The sequence below is a fragment of the Jaculus jaculus genome, chromosome 10 (assembly GCF_020740685.1).
Source record: "Jaculus jaculus isolate mJacJac1 chromosome 10, mJacJac1.mat.Y.cur, whole genome shotgun sequence".
In the NCBI taxonomy this organism is placed as follows: domain Eukaryota; kingdom Metazoa; phylum Chordata; class Mammalia; order Rodentia; family Dipodidae; genus Jaculus; species Jaculus jaculus.
Window position 1 is genome coordinate 76,691,802 of NC_059111.1, and position 26,630 is coordinate 76,718,431.

The following is a 26,630-nucleotide window of genomic DNA, read 5'->3' on the forward strand; positions in this document are numbered from 1 at the left end:
ATTCCAATTCACATACAAGTCCAGACATTTGTAGCTAGAATCCATGTGGCACTTGGCTTTCTGGGCCTGGGTTACCTCACTAAGTATAATCCTTTCCTGGTCCATCCATTTCCCTGCAAATTTCATAATTTCATTTTTGTTTGTTTTGTTTCTACTGCTGAATAGAACTTCATTATATAAATGTACCACATCTTCACTCTCTACTCATCAGTTGAGGGACATCTAGGCTGGTTCCATTTCCTTGCTATTGTGAAGAGAGTGGCAATAAACATGGATGTGCAAATATCTCTAAGGTAATGCAATGAGTCGTTAGGATATGTGCCTAGGAGTGGTATAGCTAGGTCATATGGTAAACTTATTTTTAGCTGTCTTAGGAACCTCCAAACTGATTTCCACAATGGCTATATCAGATTGCATTCCCACCAATACCCTCACTAGCATTTATTGTCATTTGTTTTCATGATAGCCATTCTGACAGGAGTGAGATGTAATCTCAGAGTAGTTTTAATTTCCATTTTCCTGATGGCTAAGGATATAGAACTTTTTTTTCTTTTGGTTTTTCTTCAGACAGGGTTTCACTCTAGCCCAGGCTACCTGGAATTCACTTTGTAGTCTCAGGGTGGCCTCGAACTCATGATGATCCTCCTACCTTTGCCTCCCATGTGCTGGGATTAAAGGCATGTGCCACCATGCCTGTCGGGGGATGTAGAACATTTTTTTAGATGTTTATGTGCCATCTATATTTCTTGTTAGAGCTTTCTGTTTAGTTCCATAGGTCATTTTTAATTGTTTTTTAAATTCTTATTATTTAGTTTTTTGAGTTCTTTGTGTATCCTGGATATTAATCCTCTGTCAGATGTATAGCTGGCAAAGATTTTCTCTCATTCTGTAGGTTCTCTTTGCTCTTTCCACTGTGTCCCTTGTATAAAAGTTTTGTAACTTCATGAGGTTCCAGTAGTTGATTAGTGGTTTTGTTTCCTGAGCAACGGGGGTTATATTCAGAAAATTGTTGCCTGTGACAATATGTTGAAGAGTCCCCCCAACCTTTTCCTCTACCAGTTTCAGAGTTTCAGGATATCAGTCTTTTAAACACAGACACATCTGTCATGATGGCATTTTAAGGAACTGCTACAGGTGTGAGGGGCAATTTGATTGACAGCTTTTGTGGCTCCTGGAAATGGGTGAAGTTGTGGTTGCCACTGCCCCAGAGGGTCTTCTGAGCATCAACAGTATCATTCACAATCCAGGCAGGCTCAGGAACTGTGAAGATAGCAGCAGCAAGCTTCCTGTTTGACCTTCATCCCTGCCACCTCTGGGGTACTCAGTTCTTTACTGAGGCACCACTGAGTCCATAGGCATGGAAAGGGTCTGACAGTTGTCAGTCATGTAGCCATCAAGCGGCTGAGCTGTCTGAGCCAGACAGCCTTAGTCATTAGAGGAAATACTAGGAACACTTGCAATACAGAACAAACAGAGAATGGATATTCTTTTTCAGTGACCTTTCTCAAACAGTGACTCACTCCTGGCCAAATACCCTTCAGGAGGGTGCATCTGACTCTCATAGATGATGTGTCCCTGAAACAAGGGTTTGGAGCAGTGGAGGACCAGCAGGAGCACTTTAAAAAGTCACATGAGCCACTTCGTATGTGAAAGTAGTCACATTCCAAACCTCACAATTAAGAGGAAAAGAAGTTCAGGAAGCAACTGTGAGGCTGTGGCAGATATTTGTGAGTTTGATACTACCTCAGAGACATGAAAAATCGAGACCACTATTTCAGCATAATTTGTGCAGTGGTGGGATTCGTGGTAGGACTTGGGGATGCATTTCTGAAGATCTTTCATATCTTATAAGTTTCTGCTGCAATGATACCCTAAGTTACTGATACATCAAAGCTGCATCTTTGATCCTTCAGAAAGTCTATACAGGATACTCTCCAGTATCTCTCACTTGATTTCTCTGTTTTTAATAATCTAGTCATGCTTCCATTAGCTTTGAGACCCACGGGCCACTACAATTCTGTGAAGTGCAGATAATACCTCACTGATGGATTATTGTGAAGTTAAACAGTGTATATAAACATGTAGATTAGTGCCTGGCATCATAGGTGCTCAATGTTAATTATTTATAAACCCTGATCAATGTGCCCAGTTAGCTAGACCTAAGTACTAGCAGATATTTAAGAACCAGATTATATTGTGGCTTGAGAGTTTTAAATTAAGTTTATGGCCCTAACTCCTACTAGCTGTGTGAATTTGGCAAAATTACTCAACCATGAAACCTTAATATCTTCAACTGAAAATGAATTTCATCTATATACCGTACTAGGAGGATATTAAATGAATGTTTTAAAACACAGCATATGTATGATACCTACACATAGAACATATGCCAGCGTATCATAGTCATCACCATTTTTACTTTTGTTTCTTTGCTTGTTGCATGAAGATAAAAGAAAGTTAAATTAGTATGCAATTGAAATGTGGTCCTAGTTGAATTCATGTTTTAAAAATGTTCAAGTCTCTTGAACCATTAGACAGATGTAAAATAATGCTTGGTTACCTTCTTCAGTGGGGAAATCCTTGTCCAGAAGTATATGAACCAAACCACTTCTGTGTCCCACACACTGTCTCTCATTTTCCTGGATAAACCCAGGGCTTGATTCATGCTAGGGAAGCATGCTTCCACATCTCCCGTCCCAAATTGCTCCTCTAACCCTTCAAAGGTCATAAGGAATCTAAATTAGTTGAGGTTTCTATGTTTACAAGTACATCATATAAGCATAACTTTGTTTTTCCAGAGCAAGGGATGTTATGGACTGGGCAGACAGTTTATAGCAGATGTGAGGACCCGGCAGTAGGGGTTCTGCTTAAGCCCCCCCCCCCCACTTTTCAGGCTTCTAAGGCCTCTCACTGTGCTTCAGGCCTGGCTTTTGCTCTCCATGCCCATCCTTTCCTCAATTTCTAGATCTTCTACTGCGCCTTACTCTCTGGGTTCTGTTGATTTCCTGCTCCCTTGGGCAGCCACCTCCAAGACCACTCAGCCAACAACATGATTTTTTCTCTAGTCAGTGAACACATCTCTACCTCCCTCTTTCCTGTGTGTGTGCCAACTAGACAGTTAGGGACAAATGGCTATAAATCACATTATTGTTAGTCATCCTCCCCACACTATAACCCGTATGTTATAATAGGTTACTTCTGGAAAATGATGCTGTAGGTCTTAGGCATATCAAGAATGATTGAGCCGGGTGTGGTGGTACACACCTTTAATCCTAGCACCCGGCAGGCAGACTATGGTAGGAGGATCACCGTGAGTTCGAGGCCACCCTGAGATGACATAGGGAATTCCAGATCAGCCTGGGCTAGAGTGAGATCCTACCTGGAAAACACACACATACACACACACACACACACACACACACACACACACACACAGATAGCATTATTCAAGTTTGAGAGTAAAGAAGTGACTTAACAGTAGCCTCTATGTGTGTATCTGCCTATGTGACCCACTCTGTAGATCCAGGTGTAGCAGTGGTAACCAAGCCCAAATTAGGAATGCTTGCTGTGAGCCAAATTTTTTTACAAATCTCCTATAGATACCCTTTACATCAGGTTTTAAAAATCCCCTTTGTAGCTAATAAATATAAGGCTTTGAAGGTATGATGCTTAAGCTCATGTCATTGTGGAGTCCTTCAGTGCAAGCAGTCCTAATTAAGAAGCCATTTTAGCTGCAGTCATAGTCTGTGAATTGTGACATCTTTACAGCTTGCATTGTGTTTTCTCAAAGTTATAGATTTTGAAGGAAGGAGTCGTTCTCCTAATAGACCTTATTCCCAGAAGAGGTGTGCTATTGGTCAATGTGATATAAAAATTATTTTATAGTAGACAGTTAAAAATATTTATAAGGCACTTGCATAAACTATAGAGACAGACTACATTTCTTTTCATCATTTGCTTACCTAAAATAAGTGGAAGCCTTAAAAGAAAAATCTAAATTACATCACCCTGAATACTTTTGTGTGTATCAGTTAGATTTTTTTTTAAATTAAGAACATACTTTGTATAGATTCATCATGTGTTAGATTTTGAGTAGTTAAGTATGGTAGTTTGATCTGTGTGTCCCCCATAAACTCATGTGTTCTGAGTGCTGGGGCCCCAATTGATGGCAATTTGGGAATTACAGTCTCCAGAGAAGTTGTGTTGTTGGGGGGTGGACATGTTGGTGTTATTGCCAGCTTTCTCTGGCCAGTGTTCAGTACACTTTCCTGCTGCTGCTGTCCACCTGATGCTGGCCAGGAGGTGATGTCCAGCTTCATGCCACTTTTTTTCCTGCCATCATGGAGCTTCCCCTCCAGTCTATAAGCCAAAATAAACTCTTTCCTCCCACAAACTGCTTTTGGTTGGGTTCTTCGTGAAGCAACATGAAGCTGACTGCAACAGCAAAATTGGGACCGAAAGTGCATTCATTCCTGGTAGAAACCGGACTAAGGTTTTTGGTCTTTTGGAACTGATTTGTGGGAAGAAAGTGGAAGGATTTGAAACCTTGGACTAAGAAAGCTGAATGACCTTAATTCAGTAAGCACTATGGACTATGAGGTTTGGCTTATGAGGAGAAAGAGCTTTGTCCAGATTAGGCTAGAAACAGTTTGCATGGGAGGCTTGCTGTGTTCTGCCTCCCTGTGTCCTGAGAACTTGTGCAGGTTTGTATTGCATACAAATAGACTAGTGTGAGCAGAGGGGTATAGTACCAAAATTTAAAAAAGAGGAAATACAATTTTAGAGCCAGAACTGCTGTAATTATTGGGGAGATTATAGCTACCAAGATTGATATTGGGTCAGTTGATCTGCATTGGGATAGCAGGATTGACTTCTGAATTAAAGGACCTGAATGTTGAAGGAGTTTGCTGTTCTTCAAAGTTAGCTTATTCTCCCTCCCTGGATTAACAGATTGGTAGCCCACTTGGTCTTAGGGGGTATAACAAATGCAGGAAACAGAGGGTCATTGGGTTTGCAACACAGTTTTGGTTTTTGGAAATGGCCATGGATAATGTGAAGCTGGCTTGTTAGATTACCTGTGTAGAGCCTGGTGGATCCATGAGGATGAACTGTTGGTTGCATTGGAGAGCCAGTAGACATGCCAGGACTATAGGAATAGCTGCTAAGAAGAGCTGCTAGCACCAGGTGAAGTTTTTCTGGACTGTGAGTAGCCCAGTTGGAGGGGCAGAATTGGTACTTTAGAGACTTGTCCCTAGCTAGAATTATCGAACTTGGAGATTTGTCACTAGTTAGAGTTGTCAGACGTGAGCTACAGTTTAATGTTTGCCCTGTTTGGTTTAAATCTTATATTGGTTCAGTCTTTCTTTGTTATGCCTAATACCATATTTTGCAGGGTGAATGTTTACTCTGTGCCATTATGGTATTTTTCTTTTTTATTAACAGCTCAGTTAAAAGACCTTGGACTATGGATATGTTTTAAACATCATTGGGATTGATTAAAACTATGGGAACTTTTAAAGTTGGTCTGAGTGTATTGCATTTTACATCTTTTATGGTTATTGGTTTATGGGGGCCAGGGGTGGAATGTGGTGTGAGACCAAATATAACCATTTAAAAAAAAAAAGGCCCAGGCCTGACTTAGATAGAGCGCTAGCTGGCCAATGTGCTGACCTTTTGCTTCTGTAACCTTTGCTTGCTTAATTGCTGCCTTTCCCCCTAACATTTCTGAGGAATCTCCACTTCAAGGACATTGCAGAAACACTCCCTGGGGAGGCCCTCCAACTACCTGCTTAGATAAGAAACTGAGGAATCTCCACTTCAAGGACAATGGAGATGTCTTCATCTGCCTGGAGTGCCCCTAGCTCCTACCCCCAACTTTGCCCACTGAAACCCCAAGCCAATCAGAACTGTTTAAATCAACCAAGCATGTATCTATCCCCTACTTCTTTGTTCGAATTCCTATATGAACCCCTTCCCCCAAAAGAAAGGGGCTCTCTCCCTCAGTACCGCTGTGCTGGACTGTGGGGACGGAGCCCAGGCCTAGGCTTGCAATAAAGAAACCTGTTGCTTTTGCATTCGAGTGTCTCGGCTTCTGTGGCGGTTCTCTGGGTGACTGGGGGACTTGGCTCTTGGTGAGAGGTCTTGGTACAACAGTGGTAGTTTGATTCAGGTGTCCCCTATAAAGAATACTTTCCTCCCACAAACTGCTTTTGCTTGGTTTCTATTTGCCAGCAATATGAAGTTGACTGCAATATCAAGTATTATTGGAAATATAAGTAATGCTGACTGTAAGTACTTCCTAGATTGAATCCTTATAGCAGAGAGAGACAGTGTAAGAGACAGCCTCAGAATGCTAGGATGAACTTCCAACCCAGGCACAGTTATGGAAAGAGGGGAATTAATTTGAAGCTAAAGAACCAGGGAGAGTTGCATAATGGCAGAAGTTGGCCCTCTTTCATAGGCCCACACAGAGAGAAAAGCCACCACCACCATAAGCAAGCACACTGGGGAAGCCAGGCAGAACTCAGGCACTTTGCATATCTTAGGCAGGAATGCACGTATGTTCCCAGTGACATGTCCTCTAGCTAGGCGGGTGGAGGTCTAAATTACAAGTTTTGATAAACTTTTGAATATATTGGGGGACCTCCACTCAAAATACCACATTCCACCCAACAGACTAACAAACATCTCACATTGTAAATTGTGTTCAGTTCAATTTCAAAGATCCCCACCATCTTTACCAAGTTAAAATAGCTCCAAATTCCGAAGTCTCATCTGAGATTTAAGATTGTCTCTTAGCTGGAAGTGCTGTAAAATCAAACTAATTAGATATTTTGAACATAAAAAGGCACCGAGTAAACATTTCCAACTGCTATAAAGCATAGCAAGGAGAGAGACTGGAACAATGCAAACTCAATAACCATCAAACAAACATCATACCTCTGCAGTTCCAATCCAGTATTCTCACCAATGACTGGCAGGCTCTGAATTTTGCAATTATGCCCCTCCAACTGTGTGGACAAGCCATGGAAAACTGCCATCCCAGGTCAACAGCAATCAGTGGTAGCCCTTGCACAGTTGTGGTATATCCAAAGCATCGTTGGGTCTCTATGCTAGCCATGGTCCATCTTCCAGTGGTTTTACCAGCCTTTTCATGATGGTCATCATGCCCTGCCTGTATGCCACGTCTCAGCAATGGCTCCTGGAACTGCCTGTACTTCATGACCACTCCTCCCATTTTTCTTGCTCCCAAAACCAATACCAGGTGTGCAGGATACAGCCATATTCTTAATTCCGGGACAAAGTAAATCATTACCTTGAAGACCATATTCCTTCTTTTCAGATCTCCTTTCAAAAGAGTGCATTCCTACCACTCTGTCTTTCTGGACTAAAATTACCTCAGGCATTCTCTCCATTATTTTAAGAAGTTGGGCCATCTTCCTTAAGATTGCTAATGTGCTTGATAATAGCAGCTTCAGTTACCTAAAACCAGTCTCTGTGCCAGTGAATTGTAAACCTGCTTGAAATTTTCCAACTTAAAACCTGAAATCTCTCAGTCCCATACCTTTAGCCAGTCATATCAGTCCATTAGAAAGTTAACCTTGATCAAATTCTCTGGGCCTGGTCAGCAGAATGCAGCCAGCCCTTCTGCCAGTAGTCCAGTTCTAACAAGTCTTCTGCAGTCCTTCTTTCCCTTTAGAAAGTTCATAAGACAAACTTCCAAACACAGTTCTATCTGCACTTAGCATTTTCAAACTCTCATCAGAATAGTCCATAAAACTTGGCTGACTGCTCCAGAAGGCATTTTCAATTACAAGCACCAGATTTCCTATTCCTCCAGCACAAAAGTTCCAAAAGATAAAAATCCGCATGGTCAGATTCATCTCAGAAACTCTACCCCACTCCTGGTACCAATTCTGCAGCAGCCTTAGGGTGCTAGGATGAACTTTCAAACCAGGAACAGCTATTGAAGGAAAGGAATTTATTTGAAGCTTACAGATCCAGGGGAAGTTCCGTAATGGCAGAAGAAGTTGGCCCCCTATCACAGGCCCAAGCAGAGAGAAGGACTACCACCAACACCGTAACATAAACAAGCATACCCAGGCAGAGCTCAGGCACTTTGCATATCTTAGGCTGGAATTTAGGTCTGCCCCCAGTGACACCTCCTCCAGCTAAGTGGTTGGAGATCTAAATTACAAGCTTTAATAAACTAACTGGATTGGGGGAAATCCATTCAAACTACCACAGATAGAAGAGAGGCAGGAAGAATGGACATGCCAGGGCCTGTAGCCCCTGCAGATGAAATCCAGATGCATGCACCACTTTTTACATGTGCCTTTAATGGGTATTGGGGAATCAAGCCTCAGTTGTTAATGCTTTGTAGATAAGCAATTTAACCATTGAGCCATCTCTCCAGCCCTAGGACTCAGTTTTGTATGTGTTTTCTTTTAGTTTGTAGCTCCAAATGGGTTTATATAAATCTTTTTTTTTCTATTTTGTTCTCTATTTTCTTTAAAAAAATCATGACATAAAATTGTAAAAGTTTTCTCATATGTTTCAGGAAATTCTTAACAATCAAGCTCTGTATTGTATATAGTTATTTATAATCTCATTGTGGCTGCATGACTGTGTTCCACACAGTTACATCAGTCTACAATGTTGAGGAGAATGGGATTTAGAGAGTAAAGAGCCATCTTCTGTACTGATGAATATAAAACTTTTTTGATCACTACTGAGTGAACAGCTTAACAAGTTACAGAGGAGACATTTAAAAGGAAAGATCAAATTTCTATTGTAGGATGCCCATTTGTATAAAGAGACATTTAAATGTCAAACAAAAAAAAGCAACATGGTAATAATCACCCCTTAGATCCATTTATAATATAGCTCCTTCATCAAGCATCACTTAGTCTTTGGATTTTAAACCAAAGCAGACACAAGGACGTAGTTAGTAGGCAGCCTCTAAAGATGGTCCCCAGTGATGCTTGCCTATGATTTTTATTCTTGTGTCTTTTCCTTTTCTTTTAACTATGGGCTGGGAACTGGTCATTGCTGCCATCAAATAAAATGTGGCAGAGGTAATAGTGCCACTTCCAAGATTGAGGACTGTGGCTTCCATCTTACATGCACTCAGTCTCTGACATCATTCACCTTGGAGAAAGCCAGCTACCATGTCATGAGGCACCCATGTCGAGAGACCCATGTGAGATAGCAGGCAAGGCAAGTGGTCTTTTCTTGATGGAAGGTGGAAATGATTGCAGGCTTTGTTGACCTCTGGTTGTAAACTTGCAGCATCTCCTGAGTCAGTCCATCTCATAAGTCACACCTACATGCTTAAACTACAGAAGTTATAATGTGACAAATATTCCTTATTTTTGACCCCAGAGCTTTATACTTAATTAAAAAGATTTTAGTATTAATCTAGGAATTATTTCACTTGAAAAAATATTTGAGTTTTTTCTTATTATACTGCCTCTTAATACCACACAATGTATAAGTCTTCCATATAATATAGAAAATAATGTTGGTACTTACAATGATTCTAAAATAAAATCTTATAATCTTTGTTTAAAGTACAATTTTACTATTGACAACTTCAATACATACAAACAATGTCATGATAATTCCCTCCCTTCCCCCATCTTTCCCTTCACAACTCCACTCTCCATTATATCCCCTCCCTCTCTCCCTTAGTCTGTCTGTATTTTGATGTCATAATCTTTTTCTCCTATTATGTGGGTCTTGTGAAGGTATTGCTAGGCACTGTGAGGTCATGGGTATTGAGGCCAATTTCTGTCTGTACAGTTGCATTGTAAGGAGTCATACCCTTCTTTCGGCTCTTACATTCTCTCTGCCACCTCTTCCACAATGGACCCTGAGCCTTGGAAGGTTTGATAGGAATATTTCAGTGCTGGACACTTCTCCATTACTTCTTCTCCATGCTGTGTTGCCTTTTACGTCATCCCAGTGGTCCTCGCCATCTGGAAAGTGAAGCCTCGGTAACCAAAAATGAGAGTAGTATTAATATGTGAATATGAACATTACATGTAGTGCTTACTGGGCTGTTTGGTGAGCATAATATATGCATTTAACCAGACACGAACAGGCTTTATATCCCTAAGTCTCATGACCTCCCCTGCCATAGGCTTTTGGTTAGGTTTCCAGTACCAGGCATGTATTTTCTCCCATAGAGTGGGCCTCCAGTCCAGTTAGAGAGCAGTTGGTTTCCCCCAGAGCAGAAATGCCACTATGGCACCCTTTCAGTCATTTGGCCGGCCTGGCCAAATATGAGGCTTCCAGTGTCCATTGTTTTTACCACTGATGACTTCTGCCTCCCATAGGGCTGCATGCAGTGCAGCTTTTTCCAGCTTTCAGATGGCTGGTTTATAGGGAGGAGGTTTTCAGCTCAGCCCCAGCTTGACTTCTCAGTAACCTTGGTGTCAAAGCATATGAAGTCTTCAGCAGTAGGGTCTTGCCGTCTGTTTCTCATGGGAAACCAAGGGCCTTGGCAATAGCCTGTATAATGTTTTGTAGGCAACAGGGCCTCCCTGGCCAGCAACTCACTGGAAGGTATCCTATCCTTGGCACTGAAAATTTTCAAGTAACAATCTATGGGTTCTGGATATGCCATTATTGAAAAAAGTAGGGTTTCATATGTCTTCTTTATAATATCTTGAATTTTGATTGCCCTTTCCGCCCTTCTTTTACTTAATCTCTTCTGTTAGCCTCACTTAGGACTTTCCACTCCGAGTTCTTCTACTTACATATATAAAATGTAATATCACCGTACTTCTCCTCCCTCCCTTATAGCCTTTTTCTAGTTTACTAGCCTCTGCTACCAATTTTTGGTTCCAGCTAACACACAAGACTACACATTTGTAGCTAGGATCCACATACGAGAAAGAACATGCAATGTTTGGCTTTCTGGGCCTGGGTTATCTCACTTAGTATAATCCTTTCCTGGTCCATTGATTTCCCTGAAAATTTCATAATTTCATTTTTCTTTACCATTGAATCAAGCTCCATTGTGTAAATGTACCACATCTTTATTATCAATGTATCTGTTGAGGGACATCTACGCTGGTTCCATTTCCTAGCTATTGTGAATAGAGCAATAGTAAACATGGTTGTACAAGTATCTAAGGTAGTATGAAGAATCACTAAGATATATGCCTAGGAATCAGATAGCTGGATCATATGGTAAATCTATTTTTAACTGTCTCAAGAACCTCCACACTGATATGCTCAAAGGCTGTACCAGATTACATTCCCACCAATAATGTAGAATTGTTCTGCTTTTTCCACATCCTCGCCAACATTTATTGTCATTTGTTTGCTTGATCATATACATTCTGACAGTAGTGAGATGGAATCTCTATTTCTTCTGTTCCCAGTTTCTATCAATCTTTTAGTATGAAGGGATGTTGTATTTTGTTGAATGCCTTTGCTGCATCTATTGAGATGGTCATGTGATTCTTTGTTCTTCAGTCCATTTATATAATATATTTTATTTATTGATTTGTGTATGTTGAACCATCCCTGCAGTTCTGGGATAAAGCCTTCTTGGTTGGGGTGAATAATCTTTCTGATACATTCTTGTATTCTGTTCGGAATTTTTGCATCTATGTTCATGAGGGAGAATAGTCTGTAATTTTCTTTTTTTGTTCTGTCTTTGTCTGGAATTGGTACCAGGGTGATGCTGGCTTCATAGAAGGAGTTCAGTAGAATTCCTTCCTTTTCTATTTTATGGAAAAGTTTGAGAAGCAGCGGTGTTAGTTCTTCCATGAATATCTGGTAAAAATTTACCAGTGAATCCATTTGGGCATGGACTTTTTTAGTTGGGAGACTGGTTGGCTCTCCATACTTGTTATGGTTTATCTCATATTTATTTAACTTTTGTAGGTTAGATGAGTCAAGGAAATCATTCATTTCTTTCAGATTTTCAAACTTAGAGGCATATATATTCTTAAGGTATGGCCTTACGATTCTGAATTCATAATGGCGCCTTTTTCATTCCAATTTTATTTATTTTTGTCTCTTTCTTTCTTGTCAGATTTGCTAAGGGTTTATCAATTTTGTTTATCCTTTAAAAGAACTAAGTCTTTGTTTCATTGACTCTTTGGATTTTTTTAGTTTTTTTTTTTTTTATTGACAACTTCCATGTTTGTAAACAATATCCCATGGTAATTCCCTCCATCCCCCAACTTTCCCCTTTGAAACTCAATTCTCCATCTCCTCTCTCCATCATATCCCCTCCCCACCCCCAATCAGTCTCTTTTATTTTGATGTCATAATCTTTTCCTCCTATTGTGATGGTTTGTGTAGGTAGTGTCAGGCACTGTGAGGTCATGGATATCCAGGTCATTTTGTGTCTGGAGGAGCACGTTGAAAGGAGTCATACCCTTCCTTTGGCTCTTACATTCTTTCCACCACCTCTTCTGCAATGGGCCCTGAGCCTTGGAAGGTGTGATTGAGATATTTCAGTGCTGAGCACTCCTTTGTCACTTCTAATCAGCACCATGGTGCCTTCTGAATCATCCCAAGGTCATTGCCATCTGAAAAGAGAAGGTTCTGTAACCAAAAGTGAGAGTAGCATTAATATATGGGTATAAACATTACGAGAAGTGCTTACTGAGCAGTTTGGTGAGCATGGTATATACATTAAGTCAGACAGCAGCTAACATTACACCCCTAGGGCTCATGACTACCCCTGTTGTAGGTTTTCAGTATCAGGGGTTTATTCCCTCCCATCGAGCTGGCCTCTAGTCAAATTAAAGTGCGGTTGTATTCCCTTATAACAGAGGTGCAACTGGGGCTGGCCAGATGTAAGACTTTCAGTGTCCTCTGTTGAGAATCTTCACTGGTGATTTCTCTCTCTCCCACTGAAGTTCATTCAGCATGGCTTTTTCCAGCCTTCTGTCAGCTGGTCTACATGGAAGAAGTTTACAACTCAGCTCCAGGAGGATTTTTCAGTGACCTTTCAGCCCAAATATGTGGAGTCTTCAGCAATAGGGTCTTACCATCCATTCCTGGTGGGAAACCAAGGGCCTCAGCAATAGCCTGCAGTGTTTTAGGGGCATCAGGGACCTTCCTGACCAACAACTCACTGGAAGGTATCCAGTCCCTGGCACTGAAAATTTTCTACTAATAATCAATGGCTCCTGTGTTCCATTGTCCAAAACCGTAGGTTTCCATATGACTTATTTATATCCTCGTAGATTTTGATTAGTCCTCCTTCCGCTTTTCCTTTACTCAATCTCTTCCTGTGACCTCACTTAGGTCTTTTCACCCCCATTAATCTGTTCTACTTACACGTATATAATACCATCCTCTTAAATTCCCCCTCCCTCCCTTTCTGTTCCCTTTATATCTCCTTTCTAGCTTACTAGAATGTTCCATGTGCTGCTGAGAAAAATGTATATTCTACAGTGTTTGGATGGAATGTTCTATAGATATCTGCTAGGTCCATTTGTTCCATGACATCATTTAATCCAGATGTCTCTGATTATTTTTTGCTGGGCTGACCTGTCAATTGATGAGACTGAGGTATTGAAGTCACCCATAACAATTGTGTTTGGTTTCATATGTGACCATAAGTCTAATAATGTTTGATGAAATTGGGAGCCCCTGTGTTAGGTGCATATGCATTTATGATTGTAATGTCCTCCTGTTGGAGTGTACCTTTAATCAATATTAAGTGACCTTCTTTATCTTTCCTCACTAATGTTGGATTGAAAGCTATCCTGTCAAATATTCCTCACTAATGTTGGTTTGAAGGCTATCCTGTCATATATTAGGATAGCAACACCTGCTTGTTTCTTAGGCCCATTTGTTTGAAATGTCATTTTCCATCCTTTCACCTTAAGACAGTGTGAATCTTTTGAGAGAGATGAGTTTCCTGAAGGCAAGAAACAGCAGGATCCTGCCTTATCCCGTTGGTAAGCCTGTGTCTTTTGGTTGGGGCATTGAGGCCATTGATATTAAGAGTTATTATTGAAAGATACGTGTTTATTCTTGCCATTCTTACTGTTTGTAGTGCTTCCTGATTTCCCTTTACTCTCGTTTTAAGTGTTATTTGAGTATGGGTTATTTTTTTCCTGTGTCATGTGTGTGCCTTTTAGCTTGAAGGATTCTTTCAAGTATTTTCTATAGAGCTAGCTTAGTTGTCATGAATTTCTTTAGCAGGTTTTTGTCATGGAATGTCCTTATTTCTCCTTCAATTTGGACAGCTTTGCAGAGTAAAGTAATCTTGGTTGACAGCTGTTATCTTTCAGAATTTGGAATACATCATTCCAAGCCCTTCTAAAGTTTGTTTTGAGTAATCTGCAGTTATTCTGATGGGCTTGCCTTTATAGGGGACTTGCTTTTTCTTTCTGTCTGCTTTCAATATAATATCTGTGGTTTGTGTGTTTAGCAGTTTAATTATAACATGGCATGGAAAGGTTCTTTCTAGGTTTTGTCTGTTTGGTGTTCTGAAAGCCTCCTATACCTACACTGGCATTTCTTTCCAATATGGGGGATTTTTTTTGTGTGTGTGATTTTGTTGAAAATGCCTACTATGCCTTTGGATTGAAATTCTTCTCCTATTACTATATTCTGAATTCTTACCTTTGATCTTTTCATAGTGTCTCAAATATCATCAAATTCCCATTCATGCCTTCCTATTTGCTTATCTTTCTCTTTGTTGGACAGTATTAGATCTGCCACCTGGTCTTTTAGTATAGATATTCTGTTCTCTCCTTCACCCATTCTACTGGTTAGACTTTCCATAGAATATTTTATTTTACTGACTATATTCTTCAGAGCTAGGATTTCAGCCAGGCTTTTCTTCAGTGTTTCTGTTTCCTTACTCATGTCTTGTAATGACCTCCTTATTTCATTAAGTTGCTTTCCTTTGTTTTCTTGGAATTCCTTCAGGAGTTTGTTTTCTTCCTTAATTCCTTTGTTTTCTTCTTTGATTTCTTGGAATGTACATAAAATAATTTTTTGAAATCTTTCTCAGGCATTTAATCTAAAACAGTCTCATAGGGGTCATTTCTGACAGATTTATACTTTTTGGTGAGATTGTATTTTCTTGATTCTTTGTGTTTCTTGTGTTGTAATATATCAGTTTTTGCATCCTGAGTTGATTCGATGCTTGGCTTTTCTAATTATCTGTGGTGCCTTTAGACTTGTAAATCCAACTTTATGCACCTTCAGGGTAGGAGTTTAAGTTAAGATGCCAAGTGTAACTCTTGTACTCAGATCCAACTGCAGAAGTAATCTTAGGTGTTGAGTTTGCCTGCTATTCAAGTATTCTAATGGGCTGGGTCAAGCAATTTACTGGCACAATTCTAAAATTCAACTGAGCAGTGTACACATTCTATAAAAACCAGCACAGAGTATGCAAGTGTGGGGATTGAAACCAACAGATAATCCTAGAAAGCAGAAATCCCTAAGGGTGTGTGTTGCTCTACACCTTTAATCCTGTCCGGTGGGAAGTTGAGATTTCTGTTCTGAAATGGGTTTCAGGTCAGCCTTTGTCTGAATCATACCCTGCCCCCAATAATGACAGAAAAAAAAAAAAAAAAAGACAAAGACCCTATAAATCTGAAAGCACCAAAGGCAAAAGTAGTCAACCCCTAATATAGCTTAATTGAAAATGGCAAAGCCAGCAACAAATATGTAACCCATCATCTTCCCTGACATGGAAAGAGAGATTAGCACTTCCAGTGCAGGCCTATGTACCTGCTTTTTTTGTCAATTTTCCCCTTAACTTTAGGGATGGCTTCCAGTTTCACTAATGCTGAGTGCCCACCTCTATCCATCTATGGTGTGCTGTGATCTGGTACTCTGATCAGCTGTGCTGGATGTCTTGCATGCATTCTCAGGAGGTTCGAGGTTCTGATGGTTGGGGGATGGGAGAATGCAGGAAGCCTGCTGTTGTACTGGAACTGCTCAGCTGGCCCCACCTGTATACCTTTCTGTGGTTACTTAGCTGATCTCTGCTGTTTCCCCTTCAGGTTTGATGGGATTAGAAAGTCCCCTTATTTGGTCTCTGCTCCTGCAGCTGGGTGCCAGGCCGGGTGGGCATGTGGATCTTGGGGATTCATGTGGGCTGCCTCTGGGATTCTGGCTGGTTTCCTTCTTTCTCGGGGATCTTGGTCTCTCCTGCTTCTCCATTGTGGCCAATAAAAACCTATACACCATCACTTTTCAGAAGAAAAGTGTATTTTGCTGTGGTTTTACTTAAATCTCTACACTGGTTTGGTGTGACTCCTAAGCAGCCATCTTACCCAGAAGTCTCAGATCTTATAATCGTGAAACATAACTTTTTCATTCATATTTATTTGTTTTCTTGTTAATTTTTTTCCTCCTTGCTATTACAATGAAAAGACCTTTAATCAAGACCTGAGGGCATTTTCTTGACTCATGCCCTATCCTTTTGAGGGTCCTCCTGTATGAATTGACCACCTCAGGTGGCTAAATGTGAGTACCACTCGTGGACCACCATCCAAGTTCCCTATAGTCTGAGGTTTGTCTGCAACAGAAGAGAGCTTTGCTGGTACTTGAGGGTAATTCAGCCTAAAATTCATTATTCCCAAGAACTTACTCTTAAGATAATTACTTACCTTCAGCATCTCATTTTGGAGGGGAAGAATGTAGCTTTATGGTTAAGATCCCTGTATTAATTAAGAGTTAAAAAAAAATGCAAGAGTCAGTTGTAGATCAGCTACTTGAGCAGAGTAATCAGGTAAATTGCTTTATTTTTTGCAAGTCTGAGTTCCTTTCATTTTCCATGGTTTGCTGAAGATTAATTGAGATGAGATAGCTCATAGGTAGTAGCCTTTTAAAAATTTTCATTTATTTATTGAGAGAGAGAGAGAGAGGGAGGGAGAGAATGGGCACACCAGGGCCTCCAGCCACTGCAAATGAACTCCAGACATATGCACCTCCTTGTGCTTCTGGTTTACATATGTCCTTGGGAAATTGAACCTGAGTCTTTTGGCTTTGTAGGCAAGTGCTTTACCCACTGAGCAATCTCTCCAGTCCATTTTGACAAGTGAAGTATTTTCACTACCTCTTTCACCACTGCAGGTCTCAGTGCTCATTTAGAAAAATATGTGTAATTAGAAGTACACCAGCATATTACCCCATCCAAAGACACTGTGCTCTATAAAAGCATCAGGATCTACTTGTCTTTAAAAGTTGTGTTACCAGCCAGGCGTGGTGGGGCACGCCTTTAATCCCAGCAGAGATAGTAGGATCACCATGAGTTCAAGGCCACCCAGAGACTACAAGGTGAATTCCAGGTCAGCCTGAGCTAGAATGAAACCCTACCTTGAAAAAACAAAACAAAACAAAACAAAGTTGTGTTACTGTAATCACAAAGGCTTTGGTGATATGTTACCACCTGTTTACATCTCAGGACCAAGTAAATAACATTGCTTTGGTGACAGTCTCTCTGTCACTGACTGCATAATGTTCCAAGGAATATGACCCAGTATCTCTTAAATAATAATTATTATAAAATTGTTTGGACTAAAAGATGTCTGGTTTTCTTTTCTCCTAACACAATGTGTAGTTATTAACCACTGGTGTAAACTAAAAGTTTCAGGCCCTTTGGCTCGTAACAGTTTTCATGTTGGAGACTTATACAGAGCTTCCAGCACTATACTTTCAGTACTGGAGGAGCTGCACACATGGGACTAGATCCTATAATCTTCAGTGAAGATCTGCTTCTGGATAAGTAGTATTGATAACTGCAGACCCTTGATTGATATATTCTGTTCTTAAGTTGTAATCTTTTTTTCTTATGTTAAAAAGTTTATTTCTTCAGCAAAAAAAAGAAAAAAATATATTTCTTCCTATTTTTAAAGCTGATCTTTTAGAGAATATTTGTTTACTGCAAGCTCTTTAGGCACTGGCATTAAGAACAGCTGTCTTCAGTATGTATTGGGATAAAAATATGGGCAACACTAATACCTCAGACATTCTTGAAATTGTTCAGAGGCTAAAGTTTTAGGCCCATGTCTGGCAGTGTTGGTAGGCTGCTGCTGTCACTGCCATAATCCCTTCAGGAGTCCTTAAAATTGTTTTTTGAAAAGTAATGGGAATTTCTGGAGATCAAGATACCATGTTAATTCGCATTTAATAATTAAAACAAATAGCCAAAACTTTCTTAATATTGCTATAAATCTCTGGCCCTATAACCAGTAAGAGATATTCATTTGTAAAGAAGCAGCTTACAGTCAATAGTAAATTCAACTGTTAACAATCCTACTGTAATATAGGACTAAATATAGAATTTCTACCAAGACTTGTGAGAATTCAGAAGTTTATTTTTATTGTTACTTTATTTATCTGAAAGACAAAAAGAGACAAAGAGAGGAAGAGAAGGAGAGAGAGAGTGGATACACCAGGTCCTCTAGCCACTGCAAATGAACTCCAGACACATGTGATGCCTTGTGTATCTGGTGTATGTGGTACTGGGGAGTCGAACCTGGGTTCTTAGGCTTCACAGGCAAGTGACTTAACCACTAAACCATCTCTCCAGCCCAGAATTCATAATTTTTTTTCAGTTAACAGTTGAACAAAGGTTATTAGAGTTGGATCTGTAGACTGGGTAGAGTGAGATTTCAGCAGATAGAAAAGAGAAATGTAGATCCCAGCAAAGGGCTAAGCTTCCTTAGGTACAAAGCTGCTAGAGGGAAGAGGTGTAAGGTATGCTGGCCTTGCAAACAAAGCAGTGCCAACTTTTCAAATAGTTTATTTGCCATGCTGAGAGAATATTAAAAGCATCGGATAAGAGGAGTTTAGTCGCTTTTAGGTTGATTGCATTTTGGGGGTGTTGTGCAGTGTGTGGTACGTGTTAGGTACTTTGTATGCATGTGTATGTTTGCAGATACTTGGGCCCCATGCACACATGTGAGGAGGACAGAGAACGGGTCCTCATCTTCATGTTTCCTTAAAATGGAACCTCTCAGTGACCCTTAAGCTGCTTGCTGGTTTTGTTTGTTTGTTTGTATGTTTGTTGTTGTTCATATAGCTGACAGTGAGCCCTAGCGTTCCACTCCCCAGGTGGCAGGTTACAGGAATGTGTGGCTACTCCTAACTGCTTACATGCATGCTGAGGAATTGAACTCAAGTAAGTCAGGCTGTCTCAGATATTCATGCTTACATGAGAAGCACTTGTACCTGCTGAACCATCTCACAGCCCCACCCTTAGGTTTTATTAACTTTAGAAGCAGCAAGGTGGTGTTATACTTAATATGGGAGCAATCAATTGGAGTGTAGTCCTAGGCTGGCACGACAGGAGATTGGCCTTCAATATTGATGTAGATGAGGGAACTAACTAGTGTTTTAGACTTAAAGCCTAAGTTTCTCTATGCAAAGATAAAGAGGACTTCAGTCAATCACTTGGGTGACCAGGTAAGTGGTGAAAACCATTTCTTCCTTCTTCTTCTTACATATTTCAGAATAGGAGATGGAAAGTTTTGATCTTGTAAGCAAAGAAAAAAATAGAACAGTTTTATTATGAATAATTATTCATAGCTCTTCATAATTATTTGTGTTTATACCTAAAATAGTTGACAAAGTATGTTATATAAAAATTGAAAGATGTCTCCAAATTATAGGTTTTCTGTACCCTACACCACCATTTTTTGTACTTAAAATGTTATAGAGAAAGGAAATAGGTAATGAACCCAAAACTCAAACTTAACACCTACTGTCAAAGGTTAGTCAATATATGTTGACTGGAGGTGAGAAACTTCACAGGTAATACTTTCTTAGAGAGCCACAAACTGAGAAGCACCTTAAGAAATGAAGTTCCTTTGTCGAGAATATTCATCCATAGGAACAAAAATCTAAGGTGTTTTTGAGTATAGTATGAATATACATATATACATGCATGCATGTGTATCTGGAAGGTGGGCAAATACACAAAGAGAATATGTATATTTCATATGCTCTATATTGGAGGGCTTAATTCCAAGGTGACTAAAAAAGTCTTAGCTACACTTGTTTATTTAGTAACCACATATTCCTTGCTCCAGAGGGAAATTTGGTTATGAAAACAGATGAATTGGATGATCTCATTCTGAAGTATGGCATAATATCTTCCAGATCCAGTCAATCCCACATCATGTTTAAAATACCAGATGTTGTATATCCCCTCCTTTTCTTTGTCTTTTCCTTTAAAGTATCTGGCATGGAGTAACCTCCTCTGGATCAAGGGGTCACCTGAAATATTGCCAACTTATATGGTTCTGTAAAATTATGATTATGCAGAAATTGATTCCATTCCCATTTCTTATTCTAAAACAAACAACAGGAAAACAGAGTGTAGGGAGACAGATCATGGAAATATAAGTTCATTTTCTGAAGCCTCTATAGTTAAAAGTATTTTGAAAGTTTTTGTGTAAGAGTACTGTTTCAGGATAAATATTACAGGACCCCTGTTTTTGTTTTTTGGGGTTTTTTGGCCCCCAGTGGTCCTTGATAGGCACTTCCAAAGCTTGACTATGATTTCTCCAAGTATAGTCAATTTAGAGGACCTGTTTTCTTGGATAATGAAGAAAAATAATAATCTTTCATATATTTTTATTAACATTGACTAGAATGTGTTACTAAAATTATATGAAATAGACAGCTTTGGAACTTGTATGTTTATGAAAACCATGTGTTTGTAGGCACCAAGTGTTGACTCTGCAGGGAATACCATCTCACATTGCTCGTGAAATAATTACATACAGTAGAACTGAGAAGTGTCAGTGACAGCTGGAGTCCTTTGTTTCCTATATGAACTTTGCAGACTTCCTCTAAACTGAGGTACAGATGCTTCTGACAAGAGCCACTAATACACTACCTTTCTCAAATGATTAATTTCTGTTTTGCAGAAACAGAAATTTTGATCAGGTTGAAGAATAGGTAACCTCAGTAAGATAAAGTTATGTGATACATATTTTGCAGTCAAAAGTTTTAGAACTAGCTTAGTGGTTAAGGTGCTTGCCTACAAAGCCTAAGAACCCAGGTTTAATTGCCCAGTACCCACATAAGCACAAGGTGTCATGTGTCTGGAATTCATTTGCAGTGGCTGAAGGCCCTGGCATACTTCCTTGCCCAGCCTCTCTCTCCCCTTCCCTCTCTTTCTCACATAATAAAGAAAAGAAGGGAGGGAGGGAGGGAAATAAAGAATTTTTTTTTTAAATTTTAGAATTAAAAAATGTCAAATCAAGGCTGTGGAGATGACTCAGAGGTTAGAGTACTCACACCTAATGTTCACACCTGCACACACAGGTGCATATGCCACACACATCACATCACACACTACACATACATGCAAAAAATACCACATAGAATCAGTCTAACTCAATTGCTTAATTATCTCGACAAAACCTAGAGAAGAAAATGACTTTCCAAATCACTGAACTTGGGTGTTGTTGACTCTGGACCAGATCACAGTTTTTCTTATCCTCCTTTAGTGATTTTTTTTCTACATTTTTACAGTTCTGTTTTGTTAGGATTCTAGCACTTATAACTGTGTAATTTTCATCATTTCCTTAACACCTACATTGGTCATTCTGACAGTGCACAAACACTTGTGACTTGTCCAAGTCAAATTGGTCCAAGGATCTGGATTTCACTTCCTCATCTTCCAGTCTAGCTTAGTTGATAAGGAGCACACCCTCTCCTCCTGCATACTCCTGCATGCACCCTGGATAGCGTTAAAGTAACACTTTCTCTATTACTCCTCACTAAGAATTCTCAAGCACAGACAACTGGATAGAACCTAGCCTGGAAGATTTTGATATCACAGAATAATAATCACTTCTCTTGAGGAAAGGCAAAGGATGTTCACTAAAAGTGAGGTGGTCTGGGCTGAGATTAAAAAAGGGGGAGGAAGTATAAGAATTGTGGGTCCTGTGTTCCAGGGCATCCCAAAGTAAGTGAAGGAGGGAGAGAAATTGGTAGAGTCATTAGAACATACAGAATGTTTGAACTGAAACTAGAGTTGGGAAGCCCAGGTGCTCTGACACCATGCGGATAAGCTGGGTGATGGATCTTGAAAAACTAACTACCCTAGCAGTTCTGGCCCTGAAACTCACTTTTCTACAGAGCAGGGTTGCTCTGTTCTCCTTTATCTGATATGTGTTTGACTTGGGAGTGGAAGACTAGCAGGTTCCTAGATGCTTCAGTTGGGGACAGGGCAGAAGATTCTGCCTCATACTCACAGAGGTATATGTTCTTCTAGGTAGTGTATGGTATATATGGGCTATTACGTCTGTGCTTTAGATTATATCAGTCTGGAGTAGGCCCATCTACTAAACAGGGAAACAGAATTAATCACATACCTCTTTTGTTAGAGTAGCCTTGTCCTTCTTTGTCCTTATAAAATTTAAAAAGAATTATACTGTAGAAGTTTTTACCCTATAATATGACAGAAGATATATATCTTCAACAGAATGTCTTTGAGGTTTAAGCTTTACAGTACAGCCTTGTAGATATAAATTAAGTTCATTGCCAATCTGAAACTCAGATTGTTTTAGCTGCTAGCAGTGCTTTGAAAACTAACTGTGTGTTTTTTGTTTTTTAATGAGGACTACTTCCCTTGGGTTATAGTAGGTGAGAGGAGAGGGTATCTGTTATGACCTCTTTCTGTTTTCTTTCATTTGTTCTCTGTGACATTTTCATTTCCTGCTCTCTTGTCTGAGCTCAGAGAGAAGATGAAAGCATGTGTTTGGAAAGGTCAGGAGTCACCACTTTCTCCAGGGAGTCACACAATGCAGGATGGAGTCTGTGGAGTTTCTGTTGGCCTTCATGCAGACCAGGGTGGAGGAACCCTGGAGTGAATCTTCATGAGCTTTACAGGCAACCTACAGAGCCAGTTTCTCAAATTACTGCTTTTCTCCAAGCTGCAACTCTGAGACTCCTGGTAGCCCCAAATGTCTTCCCGCAGTGTTAGACAAACAGAGGCTGGGTTCCCACCCTCACTTGTATTGTCCGCATTGCAGGAGGCAGTTCTCTAGGGCATCCTCTGTACCAGTCCGATCTTACGCCTTCTCTGGAGACGTCTTCCCCTCTGATAAACCGGGTGGACCCGACATTAATGAATTTTTCACACCGCTGTGACAATACCCACTATTTTCTTCCTTGCAAATAGGAAAAGGAAAACCAAGCACCCTTCCTGCCCCTCTGCTGGCTTTGCATACTTCTTCCCATAGCTGCTCAATGCTGCTATGCCTTCTATTTCAGTTCAGAAAGGCTTCCCTGCCTCTCTCACTGATTCAGGGCTCGCCTTTATCAAGCTCTTAGCAAGTCATCTCCACTTAGAGACAAGCATAATTTTAGGTCTCCTTTGCATTGACTTGCTGAACATCCAGGATCAAAAAACTCTCCCCTCTGAAATGTAGTTTTTGAGCTTTGACATGAAGGAGATGCCTAGTCCTAGCCAAATAAAAAGTGTGGGAAGGGGCACTTTAGATTAGTAGATGCTTCCTTATACCATGGGTTCTGGTAATTCCAACAGTACACCCATTTTTTTCTCTCTGTCTCCCTCTCTCTCTAGTAAATAAATAAATAAAAATAAGTTTTAAAAGAAGTTAAAAAGTGGGTTAGAAAAAAATAACATGGTGCCCTCTGTAAGGTTAAATTAGTAGTGAGTTATGCTGGGTGTTAATGCAAAATTTTTCTGACTAATCAGTTCTTGTAGCTGAATTTTCAGGTTAAGACCAGAAATAGAGTATTGTTCTAGTATGTTAGTGATGTTTATTAAATCTTGTATTATTCAGACCAGGCAACTCAGATTTAATGGCAGGCAAGAATTTGTTTAGGTAGACACATTTCTTTTTGAGATATTGTCTAAGCTAGTATGTTTCAGTATTTTACATACTCTATACTTGTATATATAAGTTCTGTGTCACAAGATAAAATGGCTTTCTTTTTAAAAAACTTATTTATTTATTTGAGAGAGAGAGAAAAAATAGGCAAACTAGGGCCTCCAGCCACTGAAAATGAACTCCAGATTCATGTGCCCTTGTTCATCTGCCTTATGTGGGTCTTGGGGAATCAAACGGGGGTTCCTTGGTCTTGCAGACAAGTTTCTTAACCATTGAGCCATTTCCTCAGCCCTGAAATGGCTTACTTATTGGGAAGTATTAAAAGCCAGTGGATGTAGCTGAGTAATATTACTATGTGATTAAAGCTCAGTAATATAAATGTTTATTTTCATTTATGATCAGTGCTTAGCAAGGAAGCATGGAAGTCTGCTTCCATGAAGCAGATCCACACTCCAGGAAGATTCAGGATCAGCAGTGACTCTGTAAGGGAAGACTCAAGTGGGATGGAAAAGAATACACTCTTTAGATTGGCTCTTCATTTTGCTATGGACTTTATAACAAAGGAAACTTTTACACATTAGAAGAAACTAGAAAACTCAAATTACTAGCTTCCATTCTCTCTTGTTTGTTATTGTATTTTGTACCATGAACTGTGATCATCAGTGACCAGAAACAAGTTGATTCTGGGGAAAAAAAAAAACACCTAGAACAACCCAGTTTAGTGTTGATGCTCAGTCTATAATTTGGAGAATGTCAGTTCTTTGAAAATTGGTAGGGAGATGAAGTTTATTTAATGCTAGAATGACCATTTTTTTAGAGAGTAGATTGTGATGATCTGACAGAAAAAAATAACATGGTTATCCCAAGCAGCTAGGTAGACCAACTGGTTTTGACCATATCACTATCATTATGGTAAGAGGATGTTTTTTGTTGTTGTTGTTGTTTGGTTTTTTTCTTTAGGAAAAAAGAAAGGGTTTCATTTAAACTGAGGGTTTTTCGGGTAACCTTTCAAGGGACAAGTTGCAATGTAGTTGTTGGTTGGGTAGTGATAAATACAATCTGGTAAAATTACAAAGAGCAGACAATGAAAAAGGTCTATGTGTTTAGTGGGCCTAATAGCACAAGCCTGAAATGTCAGCTACTTGGGAGGCTACGGCAGGAGGATTGCAAGTTGAAGGCCTGCCTAGGCTTCAGAGTGAGTTCAAAACCAGCCTGAGCAACTTAGTGAGACCATGTCTTAAAAAGTAAAACTGTTGCTTGGGAAATAGCTCAGTGCTAGAGAGTACTGGATTGATACAGGTAGATGTTCCTCTACCTCCACTGCCCCCCCCCACCACGGCCCTGCCCCTGTCCCCAGCACGCAAAGCATCTAGGATTTATCCAACTTGAGGTCATACTTCAGGTACTCACTGGTAACTAGTTTGTCATAGTGACTGATGGGATACTCAAGATAGGAAATAATCCTGTCACTGATGATTTGTCAATGTAAAGCCTGCTCATTCTCTTCACCTGTGACTAGTTGAATAGAGGAGCTTGCATGGCCCTGTGTGTCCTTGCTGTCTTCACACCACCCTTCTACTCATTCAGCCTTACCTCAGCAAGTTATCAAAAATGCTTGGTATTGTTTACTGTCATAAAGAGAAAGGAATGTTTTCCCACAGTGAAGACTACAGTGCAGCCCCTATTCCAACCCCTAGGCATGAGACCACCGGCCTAAGAGATAGAAAGAACTATGCGCAGATCTCTTTTTATTGACACTTGGATCTTCTGAAATGTTGAGGGGTCAATTAAGTCATCTCCAAAATGGAGAATAATATTGTCTGCTTCATAAACATTTTATAAAGTTTTAGTAAGATCTGCAATTTCATAAATAACCTGTTACTCATAGCATTCAATACATGTTTGCAGTTACAGAAATATTTTAACTATAATTCCTAAAATTTTTCTACATTCCTTGTTTGCTACAGAACTTGTCATTTGGGGCCAGACTTGCTTTCGGAGTTCTGCTTTCTGAGTGCTCACTGTACTTAATATATCCAGGACAGGTAGCAGTCAAAGACGTAACTTTTTGTGACTTGATGTGTTTTCAGTCTTTCATGAAGCAGTATTTGATTATTGTTTTCATGCTAAAAATAATGAGGATATAAAGTATGTCATGCATGTACTTGGCCACCTACATGCATAGGTATCATCATTGGCCAAACAATGTGAGACTCATAAAAGGATAGTTTCAAAGTTAATGTAAACAGGAGTGTTAAGTAAAGGGTATTTTTAAAAATTTTTAAATTTGTGATACAGATCCATGTTGTTTTCCTAACAGATGGGCTTAGGTCATGAGCAAGGATTCGGAGCCCCGTGCCTCAAGTGCAAAGAAAACTGTGAAGGATTTGAACTGCACTTCTGGAGGTAATGTTCTTAAAGCTATAGCATCATTGTCATTTACACTTATCAGTAATTCCTTGGAGAGTGCACTCCCTTACAAGTTTTCAGGTGCAGTTGCTTAGTTGCAGTTCTTTTATTTTCTGAGAAATGAATAAAAAGCAAAGCTGTTCTGTCTTGCTGTCATTGAGTTTTACTGAGCAGTTTGATAAAACCTATAGTTTATTTACTATCTAGTAGATTTCCTATAGACCCCCAAAACTGAGCATGCTTTTTCTGAGTGGCAAAGAGCTTGTGGTGACCTTCCAGGACTGTTAATTAATTTGTTATTCTTAACAGTGGCCGACTTCTCGCATCTCATGTGTGCATTTTCACTAAACAGTAAGAACACATCTGTATCAAGTTGTCAGGAAATGACATTGAACTCATGTA

At 39.8% G+C, this 26,630-nt stretch overlaps 1 protein-coding gene across 1 annotated transcript in view; it reads left to right on the plus strand.

The window, feature by feature from the left end:
* Tes (testin LIM domain protein) overlaps window positions 1-26,630 on the plus strand; it is a 58,245-nt gene that overhangs the window by 12,871 nt on the left and 18,744 nt on the right. Inside the window, exon 2 of the mRNA XM_004658567.3 lies at window positions 26,140-26,225. Within this exon, the coding sequence (XP_004658624.2) occupies window positions 26,140-26,225 (86 nt within the window). The remainder of the gene's footprint in view (window positions 1-26,139; window positions 26,226-26,630) is intronic.